This window comes from Artemia franciscana, chromosome 10 (genome assembly GCF_032884065.1).
Source record: "Artemia franciscana chromosome 10, ASM3288406v1, whole genome shotgun sequence".
Classification (NCBI taxonomy): Eukaryota; Metazoa; Arthropoda; class Branchiopoda; order Anostraca; family Artemiidae; genus Artemia; species Artemia franciscana.
The window spans coordinates 44,813,374-44,824,889 of NC_088872.1; the positions used below are offsets into that span (position 1 = coordinate 44,813,374).

Genomic DNA, 11,516 nt, shown 5'->3' on the forward strand with positions numbered 1-11,516 from the left:
TTATATTAAATTACTTAATTCTTTAATGGCAGATTGCGCCATTTTATTTGTGGGTGATGTTGCGGCAATTGCTTGATTTTAGATAGATTAAATAAATAAAATAGTTATCTACTGAAAGCAAAGAGCAATATTAAAGCCTAAAACGAACAGAAATTGTTAATATTTGTGGGTGAAGTCGCGGTAATTGCTTGATTTTAGATAGGTTAAATAAATAAAAAGAGTTTTCTACTGAAAGCAAAGAGTAATATTAAAGCTTAAAACGAACAGAAATTGTTAATTATATGGGAGGGGGAGGTCTTTTGATATATCTATTGGTATCAGAATCCCGTTTTTTAGAGTTTCGGTTACTATTGAGCCGGGTCGAACAAAACGAATAGAAATCGTTACGCGTATGAGGGGGGTGTAATTTATTTGAAATCAACATAAAAAGTTGTTTCTTTTGATACATCTATTAGTATCAAAATCCCGTTTTTTTTAGAGTTTTGGTTACTGTTGAGCCGGGCCGAACAAAACGAACAGAAATTGTTACGTATATGAGGGGGGTGGGTGTGATTTATTTGAAATTAACATAAAAAGCTGATTGTTTAATCTATTGGTATCAAAATCCCGTTTTTTAGAGTTTCGGCTACTATTGAGCCGGGTCGAACAAAACGAATAGAAATTGTTACGCGTATGAGGGGGGTGTAATTTATTTGAAATCAACATAAAAAGTTGATTCTTTTGATACATCTATTGGTATCAAAATCCCGTTTTTTTAGAGTTTTGGTTACTATTGAGCCGGGCCGAACAAAACGAACAGAAATTGTTATGTATATGAGGGGGGTGGGTGGGTGGTTGTGATTTATTTGAAATTAACATAAAAAGCTGATTGTTTCGATCCATCTATTGGTATCAAAATCCCGTTTTTTAGAGTTTCGGCTACTATTGGGCAGGGTCGAATTACGAATAGAAATTGTTACGCATATGAGGGGGGAGTGATTTATTTGAAATCAATATAAAAATGGATTCTTTTGATACATCTATTGGTATCAAAATCCCGTTTTTTAGAGTTTTGGTTACTATTGAGCCGGGTCGAACAAAACGAACAGAAATTGTTACATATATGAGAGGGATGTGATTTATTTGGAATCAACATAAAAGGCTGATTCTTTTGATACATTTATTCGTGTAAAATCGTGTTTTTTAGAGTTTCGGTTACTGTTGAGCCGAGTCGCTCCTTACTTACAGTCCGTTACCACGAACTGTTTGATCAACCAATGGATACGTTTGGAAATAGTTTGTAAGAGCAAGTATACCCAATAGCAGAAAAAATTGTAAAATACTATATGAACAAAATTGGCAGTTACTTTTCATTAGGCATATACTTTCTGGAATGACAAAATAAATAGTGATAATATTTTTTTGCTCTTACCATTGAATTGTAAGACATGTCTATGGTTATTATTTTTTTTTTCTCCTCTTGGTGTGGATGGCCATTTTTAAATAGCCGAAATGTATGGATGTAAAATTTGATTGTTAGTTTTTTCGAAAATAAAATTACATTTTTTAAATTTTTAAATTTGGGCTATTATCTATTAAAGAGAATCTTTTCTGTTTTAGGAAATAATTTTGCCTTCTAGAATGCTTGTCCCTGATTTTGATGCCCTTGGCATGATTAAATAATGGAATTATATACTTTGTTTTTTGTTTCAGGTTGATCGTATCAATTTTCCGTGTAGCTGTAGTCGTGAAGGTTGTAGTAATCCTAATGGCCGGATCGAATTCAATCCGGTTAGAGTAAGGACACATTTTATTCATACTCTAATGCGTTTAGAAATGGAGAAAAATCAAGAATCCAGAAGACTTGATAACAGTTCAGAAGATGATAACTTAAATATACAGTCTCTTCCCAGTTTTCGGTCTGTTGGGGACCATCTCAGCATTCAAAGGAATGAAGCAATTGAATCTTGTGGAGAAGTATCAACCAGTTACACGCAGTTATGGGGGGCTAATTATCAAAACGATTCCCACTATTTTGAACAGAGGGCTAACGTCTATGGGCAGCAGCAACTGTCTTCCAGATTCGATTATCAGCAAGAAATCAATCACTTTGAAAGCTATGTAGCGTATCAAGTTGAGCAACAACCTTACGGCTTCTATGAATACAGAAATACCTTACCTCTTAGTCATTCTTATACAACTGATAACTATCCGTCTACCTCCTTTGAACAACCGTATCAAGCTGAGACTGCACCAAATGCTACTTCAATAATTTCACAAACATACACAAACTATCAAGACGGAGAAACGGAATTAGCATATAATCCACCGTCTTATCCTGTTACGGTATACGAAGAAAGTTCTTTTGCACAATCATGTCAAACTAACAGTGATACTGCTTTGAATGAAGAACATTCTGTTGAACCAAAGGATATTGAGAGTGGTGTACAGGAGCAGACTCAAGCTGCTTATACTGAACTAAATATTAGATCAGTTAATGATGAGACATTGCTTGGACGAGGCTCAGCTAAGAATCCTAAGTCTCAATCTCGTGAACAAACCTCAGAATCTGATTTAGCTGCTATTATTAAGAAGACTATGGTTGAAAGTGTTACTGTGTGAACTCTCATACCGTTTAACTTGTAATATTACCTTTTCTTTCTTTTCCTGCTACAAATATTGAAGGTGATATTTCTGAACAGTATTTTTTAACTGTGCCAAGTAATTACCTAACTGCGGCAATAAATACTTATTTAGTGTAATTGTTTATGTAATAGCCGATCAATATCTTCAAGAATAAAATTAACTTTTCTTCCAGTTACAATAAAAGAACATGGAAAAAAAGGGCAAAACTTTAGCAATTTAATTGAGATCAGTTAAAAATCAGAAGACCAGTTTCACAAACAACATAGAATTGCTCAATTAAATTAAATACTACTGAGTCTACTACCCATTATTAGTAGATAAGTCAACTCTTTACTCGACTAATACCCACTATCTACTTGGCCATCTGTCTACTATCAGATAACTCAACAATCCTTTATTAGTAGATTATTCTACTATCCACTACATACTCAGCTATGTATCCACTAGTAGATAAGTCGATTATCCTTTATTAGTAGATCATTTGCTGCCCATTATCTACTCTACTGTATATCCACTAGTAGATAGCTCTAGTATACTAAGTATACTACCGTGTATTAGTAGATTTTTCTACTACCCACAATCAACTATCTACTTGTAGATAAATCTAATTCCCTTTATTAGTAGACTATTTTACCACCCTCAATCTTACTACACTTCATTAGTAGTTTATTCTACTACCTACTATCTGCCCTACCATCTCTCTATTAGTAGAACAGTCTGCTACCTTATATATACTACCCTGATCGAATGGTCTTTAAGTCTAATTATTGTTGTTGAAGTATGTTTTATGGACGTTAGAAGAAATGACAAGATGAGAATCGGTAAATAAAAAGAAAAAATTATTTATTTTCTTTACGCAAAGGAAATTGAACGTACTAAAATCGGTGCTGGTGGCTAATTTCGGGGCCCATGAAAATCAATAAGGTATGGTAGATAACATAATAGTGCTTATGACGGGTAACAATGAAGCCAAGTACTTGTAGAAAACGTCTTGCTGGGAAAACATAAGCCAACAATGTTGATAAAAAATAGTTGGTAAAAAATATTTATTGATATATGGCCTCTATTTTTACTTAAGAACACATAAAGAAAAACAAGGAATGTTCCAGCCAGTCAAAAACAGTGCAAATATTTCAGCTGAGATCTCTGCTCAACCGTTCCCGATGTAGAAATAGAAATATGAAAACATACCATAAAAAACAACCACTAAAATATCTTTTTGTTTATAATGCAACCACCAAAAAAGCGTATTTTTGTCTCATCTTGTCATGTTTAAACAGTGTGGTCTCGGGAAATTTTTTTCAGAAAAAATAGCGAAAGAGTTGATTTTCAGATGGATGAATAAAGGTAAGTTTAGAAAGAAAGGTTAATAGAAAAGTGCCCAAACATATGCATACCTATCTACCGTGCCCTAGGATGGATGATAGACGTGATCCCCAAGAAATGAAAAGAGTTATTTTTGTAACTTAGTTTTGTGTTTTGATTTAAGGTTATGTTTTTTTTTATATTGTATCATTTTTATTCTGCACTGAGGGCGGTCAAGCGGAGGTCTTGACCGAAATATTTGCATAATTTTTTCACTGGCTGTTATTGTCCCCGTTTTTTCTCTTTTTTGCGATTTTATGTTTTGTCATGATTAGCCAGTGTGGTATCAGAAATTATTCTCCCATGATCTCAAATCATGATCTGGATCATATCAGAATGATCCAGCCATGGATCTCAAATCTTTCATCACAGATAGTCTCTGTGAGAAGCAAATCTGGCATAACTATTTCGGGATCATATAAAAATAATTCTTTTCACTTCTTGTTAATCACGTCTATCATCCATCCCAGGGTGGAACTAAGGTAGATGGGTATACAGCAAAGAAAATTCAAGTAGTCTATCAGTTGATATTGATATCAAGAAACAAAAATAAAGTAGCCTAACTATGGTATTTGTTGAACCACAGAGAAAGAGTTTACTTGTAAAAAGTGCCCTGAAAGAAGCATTCTTTGTTCATTACTGGCTTATTGTTTCTCACTAAATAACCAATCAGATTTTAAAGAGGCAGAGTTTTGTCTTTCCGCAAATTGTATCTCCTTATCTATCTCGATTTTGCTGAAATTTTGTTAATCCATTTAAGGATTGGGTTATTTTCTACTCCAAAAATGAGCAAAAATAAACAAAGTGTTTTAAGGCATACTTTTTAATACAGAAGTATATAACAGAAATGGCAGATATAACAGTAATGTCAATAATGTAATTTTAGAAGATCGGTTTTTTTTTTCTTGCCAAAAATGAAGAATAACGTAGTTGGCTCGCTTACGACACAAAAGTAAACAATATAAAGCATACTTTTTACTACGAAAGTATATGACAATAATAACAGAAGAAACAGTAATAACAGGAAATATTTTCAATAATATAATGACAATAACAACATTAATGTAATGACGGTAACAATAGTGACAGATAAATGGCAGTTTCTCCCTGGTAGAACCTTAGGATTAAGGTCAGAGAATAATGTAGAAATATCAATAATACTGCCAATAGCTAAATAGGATCATGAATATTTTCCTTAACAGTTTTTAGCTTCTCGCGCTGATTTCTACTTTTATAAGTTGTGTCATTCAGAATGACATCCTATATTTAGTTGATTGAGTTTTTTTTTTTATTGTTAATGTTGCGTAAGTGGTAATATTTCTTCCTTCCATTTGATGCTTCACATCAAATCTTGTATGAATTTAAAGCTAGTAAATGAAGCTCCATTGCTTATGCAGCAATATTATAATGGCAATAAAAGATAGGGTACGTGACTTTTGTTTTGGAAACCAGTTCAAATTTCAAATATTGTTTATTCCTGTATAACTTTCCACAAATTATCAAGTACCTTTAAAATTAACGTTAATCTTTAAGAGGAATCATAGTTCATTATGCTCTAAAAGTTGAAGGAGTATTAGGATGCAAGAATGTATTGTAATTCAATAATTTAACTCTTATTCTTCACAAATAGACTAAATTCCTTTGAATAGATTTCAATTCAATTAAAATACAATATCAGCCATAAATTTCCAAGTGACAGAATTTTTCTAAGCCACAATTTTCATAGGCAACTTCACTACGATTTATAATTCTCCCTGAGATTTTTTTTTTTAACCTTTTCATATTCAGACAATAATCTGCTTAGCGCAGGTACCGATGTCCTGATTCTCTGCCTTCGGTCACGAGTGTTATGTGTGGTTAGGGATTGTCCTTGAAAACGACGGCCAAGTCGAGAATTTGTGGAATTGTCTATTGTTTTGGCTATAATCTAATTCTGAGATAATGTACCAATTTGTAAATAAGTATGAAATCTTATTCCTAAGTTGAGATAATATTTATTCTCTTACAAAATTCTTTCAATTTTGTGGCTTTGCTCGGATCTTTTCTCCAGATCCAGAAAATCTCCAGAGCGTTTAGATGGGTCCGTAAATGACCTTCTTCCCCTTAGGAAAAATTTGAGATATGAAAGCAAGAAAGGAAAGGGTATAATAAATGAAAAATAAAATCAAATAGGTGAGAGAAAAAAGGGAAATTTTGAGAAGATAAGTAATTTGAGTGTTAAGATTTATTATCACATGGGTTGATTTATCGGAACTGCTCCACCCTCCAGACACCCCACCGTCCATAAAAAATCTTCTTACTCCTCTTGAGCCTTTCTTTAAAATTAGACATGTTCGAAAGAAAGCTCCTATGTCAGTTTCTTCTTACAAATTTAGCTGAGCTTGTAACTGTTTTTGAAAAAACAAAATAATAGCTTTATACAATCATATGTCTTGTCTGTTTGAGTATGTTTTAAGGGAAATGAACGTGGGACAGAGCCGTTTCTAGGGGGAGGCAACTGGGTCAGCTACTTCGGACGCCGTAGATGGGGGCGCGGCTTGAGGATTGTCCACTTTGATCGAATGTTTCACTTTGATTCGGCTTTTTTGCTTATATTTGGGTCGGGAGGCGTGAGGCTGCAAATAATTTTTCCATAAGCACCACCAACCTAAGAACGACTCTGCATGGGAGTTCCTTCATTTTTTTTCCTAGGCGTTCTATTTTCATGATTTTGGAGTCTAGGCTACTTAATAGGCCATTTCTCCTTTTGTTTATACAAAAGCAGTTCACAATTTACTTTTTACTTTTAGCTAGTAATTGAATGCTTGGCATTCAACCATTCTTCTGCAAAAGTCAATTTATGAGTTAATACAGACTCTGTGGGAAGTCCTTTACTCCTCTTTTCCTATTAGGCATAGCTATTTTAGTTCTTCTTCAGATATTATTATTATAAAATGTAATGGGGCTCTGTAAACAAGTATCTATATTTTATTTAATTTGAATTTCACTCGTTTTTTAGAAAATGGTGTCAAACTCCTGGATTTTTGTATAAACAGATTTACCGCTTAAGTTTTTTAATGTGTGCTTTTGATTTGTGTTGTTGCTAGCCTAATTCATTGCCATAATTTGTTTGTTTGTAACAGTTTTTCATGTCTATTTACATTTATCACCCTGTAGCCTAAACAAGGTTAAGCAAATAAACGAAAAATTATTCATTTAAAATTCAGTTGTTTTTTTTTTTCTTAGGATTCTCTCACACCATAATATGAATCATTCAGTAGGTAAGTCGATATGCTTTGTCGAGTTGCTTTTTTTCTTTTCTTTTTCTTACCGTCAAGTACGTCGGTAAGTAGGCCTATGATTTGTGACTGCATTAATTCACTCATAAGTTGGTGCACTAGAAATAAGAATTAATGCTAAAAAAAAAAGAATGTTCAATTTTTTGGCAACTTTTCTAAATGCGGGCACGTACACAGTAATTTTTTTCGAGGAGGGAAGAGAAAATGACAATAAAAAACACTTTTTTCGATAATTTGAATAAAAAGTTGAAAATTAAAGTGAAAATTCAATACTTTTTGTTCAATAATACGCTGAATTGCATTTGTCCAGGAACTTGAAAACGTTTGAATCTCGGAGAGGACTTGGGTTCCGAAACCCCTCCCTCTGATTTCGTCCCCGCCCAAATGTAATTCAGCTTTTTATTGAACAAAAATATTAAATTTTCACTTCTATACATTATAAGCTAAATGTCTAATCTGTATTATCTTATCAGTTTGCTATTACTTACATACTTACTTACTTGTAGCAGGACTCAAACATATCAGCTTTACCTGGCGTCCAGTAACTTCGTCATTGCAGTTAGCCAAGAGTCTCGGTCATTTGCGAGCGGCTCAATCAATTCGAGACCATCTTCGTCCATACTTCTTGAAGCCACTGATTGGGTCTACGTCAACCTTGATGCAGGTGAGCCACGTTTTCTTCTGCCCCCTCCCATATCGCTTTTTCCATACCGGAAGTGGTGTACATCTGAGGGCTTTATTGACGAAGGTATGGTGTGGGTAGCGAAGTGTATGGCCGAACCATTGGAATCTTCTTTGTTTAGTCATAGTGGCCAAATCAAACCGCTGATGGCAGATTTTAAGGAGTTCGTCATCGCCGACTCGATCACGCAGATTAGTGCAAATGATTTTTGTTAGACATGAATGGTCAAGTACGTTGAGGGGTTGAATTTCGGATTCTTTCAGAGCTCACGTCTCACAACCGTATAGTAAGACAGACCAAACAAGGGCCTGATATTTCCTTATTCTTGTCTTCAAACGAGCATTTTTCTGGTTCCATGAAGAGTAATTTAGATGGGTTAAGACTCCAGTTGCTGAAGTAATTCTCGGCTGAACTTCTGATGTGAATCCTCCTATTGGGTCTACCAGAGAGCCTAGGTACTTGAATCCGGGAATTTTGTCTGTGGGCGACTGTTCTAGTGAAATTGAAGGGTCTTGAGAAGATAGCAGACACCATGACTTTTGTCTTCGAGGATTCTTCTGCTATCTTCGATAGCATGGATTGGGCTTCTGAACGGGTTTCAGCTAATAAGCAAATATCGTCGGCGTAGAACAGATCGGTGATAACAAAATTGGGACTCACTACAACGCCTGAAAAGGCTGTCATTGCTCTGGTCGTCGATTACGAAATTAAATAAGACGGGAGACAATACACATCCCTTTCGGATACCAAACTCAATTTGGAATATCGAGGAGAGCTCCCCACCGAATCTGGGCTCACGCATGCTAGTAATATGCTTGGACAAGTTCGACTATCTTGCCCGGTACTCCATCCGGTTGAGTGGGCAAATGGCGCCCGTTGAACCATACGAAGATCCATCAAGGGGTCTGGAGCTGAAAAAGGAGAAAGAAGACTCTTCCTCAGGAGTAATGTTCTTTGAGCCTTCCACAGTGCCGTGGATTGAGTTTTTGAAGCGCACATGATGTCTATGTTGCAACGCAATTATTGCCCTCCGCTATCTATGTCTCCGAAAGATTATCTCAGCTTGCTACATTTCGGTGAAGGCGCTGATGAAACCTTCAAGGCATCACTTGTCGGAGATGCCGTAGCATGGGCTGGTACTTACTTGTACTTGTAGCGAGACCAGATGTGAGCGCCCTGCCCGGCATCTAGAATACCGCAGATGGTTGACTTCCATTTACGCGATCTTGTGTCAGCTCTTCAGAAAACCGGAGTCAGTAGCTCTTCCACTTTCTGCCAAATCTTCAAATTCTGCCAATGGGGTCGAAGTCGTTTTGGCAGTTACCCACCAGTTCTTCAATTTACTGCCAGGTCGCCTGCGCCAATCTGGCAACGGGGGAGCTAGAAACACTTGCTTTATTATGTGGTCATTGAGTCTTCTAAGGACATGGCCAAGCCAACACAGTCTTCTCTATTTGAAAATCGTGGCGGCGGGCTCGATGTTACAGCAGCGGTGGCGCACATCAACATTTGAGGTTCTGTCGGAGTATCGAATCCTCAGGATTTTTCTTAGACAGCAGTGATCAAAACTTCCAAATCATGGAGACGGAGCGCCTTCAGTGGCCAAGTTTCAACTGCATAGAAGAGAACAGATCTAACAGCCGCTTTATAGACAGAAATTTGTGTCTTCATGCTGATCTCTCACCGGTTCCACAAAATGACGGTGGAATTGTGAGAAGGTGGATTGGGCTCTGTTGATTCTGTTCTGTACGTTAAGGTCACAGCCTCCACGAGGGTCTGTTATTGAGCCAAGATAGGTGAAGCTATTGACCTTTCCGAATTTTTGTCCATAAAACACAAGCTGATAATCCAACTGTATTTTTAGGTCCATGACTTTAGCTGTGTCCATGTTGATATTCATACCCAGTAGCTGAGAGAATTGTGCTATTTCATTTAACAATGCTTTGGCAGTTACTGGATCAGCAGCAAGAGTGGCAATATCATCTGTCATCTTGCCAATATTTAGGAGAAGGCGTCACTGAAACCTTCAACCCATCGCTTGCCGGGAATGCCGTAGTATGGTTTGACCTCTTTACATTGACTTGCATTTGGATGTTTCGTGAAGATACATTTAACCATCCACGTCTCTACTCCCTGATGGCATCATCCTCTGCGGTTTGGCTTAGCAAGAATTGGGATAGGTAATTCCAGCCATTTCTACCTGACTACCACGATGAGAAGACCGCAGTCAGATTTCTCCTATGTTTAACTAGGGACGGAAAACTAGACTAACCTGATGGGGGGGGGGATCACATCTCCCGAATCATCAGGACTATCCAGTCTTTTTAAACCTAACCTAGTTCACAGGTAGCTTCAATCGATTTGGCCTCTCAAAAACTACCAATCCTGAGGGCTTTATGTCAAAAAGAAAATCAATGCCACAGAGTATTTTTGCTCACAAATGTTGAATATGTATCATTATATAAATTAGTTAAGTTAGCGTCTTTTTATTTTAGAATGAAAAGAACAAGACTAATACAGAGATAATAAATAGAGAGAACAATAACATACAAATCGTAATATAGTTAAAATTTGTTATACGAAACATTACTAGGTAAACCTTATCCGCTATTTGTAGCAACAAGCCGATTTCAGTTTATTGTTCAGTTTCAGTCCAGTTTATAGAATATTCAAGAGTTGACAGACCCATAGGCATTATTCTTGTCAGTAGTCGTAGTCGTCTTTCCAAAACTTCACGTGCATCTACTAGTTCTTTCCTTTTGGTTTTTTCATTATAATTAAAAGTAGATTTGATAATCACTTCAATGCAGAAGAATAGATACAAATCTGTACGGCCAAATAAGTACGAGCTCCTACACAGTGGGCATGTTTTTCGTGTTTGTTCATTTTGAAGGATGCAAGTTGTGCAGAATATGTGTTGACAGGGAAGTCTAACCGGCCAAACAAATACCTCATAGCAAATGCTGCAAGATAGTTCTGAATTCAAAAATCCAAGTTGTTTCTTCTTTGAGATTTTGGTTTTCTCTGTCTCTTGACTGATTCGAGATTTCAATAGCAGATTTTCCTTTTGAAGCATTCTAATTTGTTCATCTCTGTAGTGTAAAGGGTTTCTGTGAAGGCATTCACGAGCAAAATGCCCATATTTGCCACACTCGTAACACTTTCTGTGAGCAATTCGGCTCCTGCTGTTTCTTTGGCGGCCAGTAGCCATTTCTACACGAATGCGACGTCCACACACTCTCCTTTCATTAAGTACTCTTGTTACATGTTCAGCATCACTTGAGTCGTCCATTTCGACAAAGGCAAAACCTGGAGGTTTTCTAGCCACCCAAACCTTCTTGACTCTACCATACAGAGAAAAGGTATCTCTCAATTCTTCTTTTGATGCATTATTTCCCAAATTTCCAACATAACATTTACAATTTGGATTCATTTTATTAAAATACGTCTGGTTATGGTATACGGCAGTTGAAATACGTCCCGCACTGGACACTTTTTCTTCTGAAGAGTAACTAAAATTCAAGGTTGTATGTGCAGCTACATGTTCGTCCCTTTTGGTTTTTCCA

At 36.3% G+C, this 11,516-nt stretch overlaps 1 protein-coding gene across 7 annotated transcripts in view; it reads left to right on the plus strand.

Moving 5' to 3' along the window:
- Positions 1-6,175, plus strand: part of LOC136032238 (uncharacterized) — a 55,399-nt gene extending 49,224 nt beyond the window's left edge. For all 7 annotated transcript variants that reach the window (XM_065712464.1, XM_065712470.1, XM_065712465.1 and 4 more), the window contains one exon: positions 1,693-6,175. In XM_065712464.1, coding sequence (XP_065568536.1) covers positions 1,693-2,601 — 909 coding nt within the window. In that variant the 3' untranslated portion in view covers positions 2,602-6,175. The remainder of the gene's footprint in view (positions 1-1,692) is intronic.
- Positions 6,176-11,516: the final 5,341 nt, after the last annotated feature.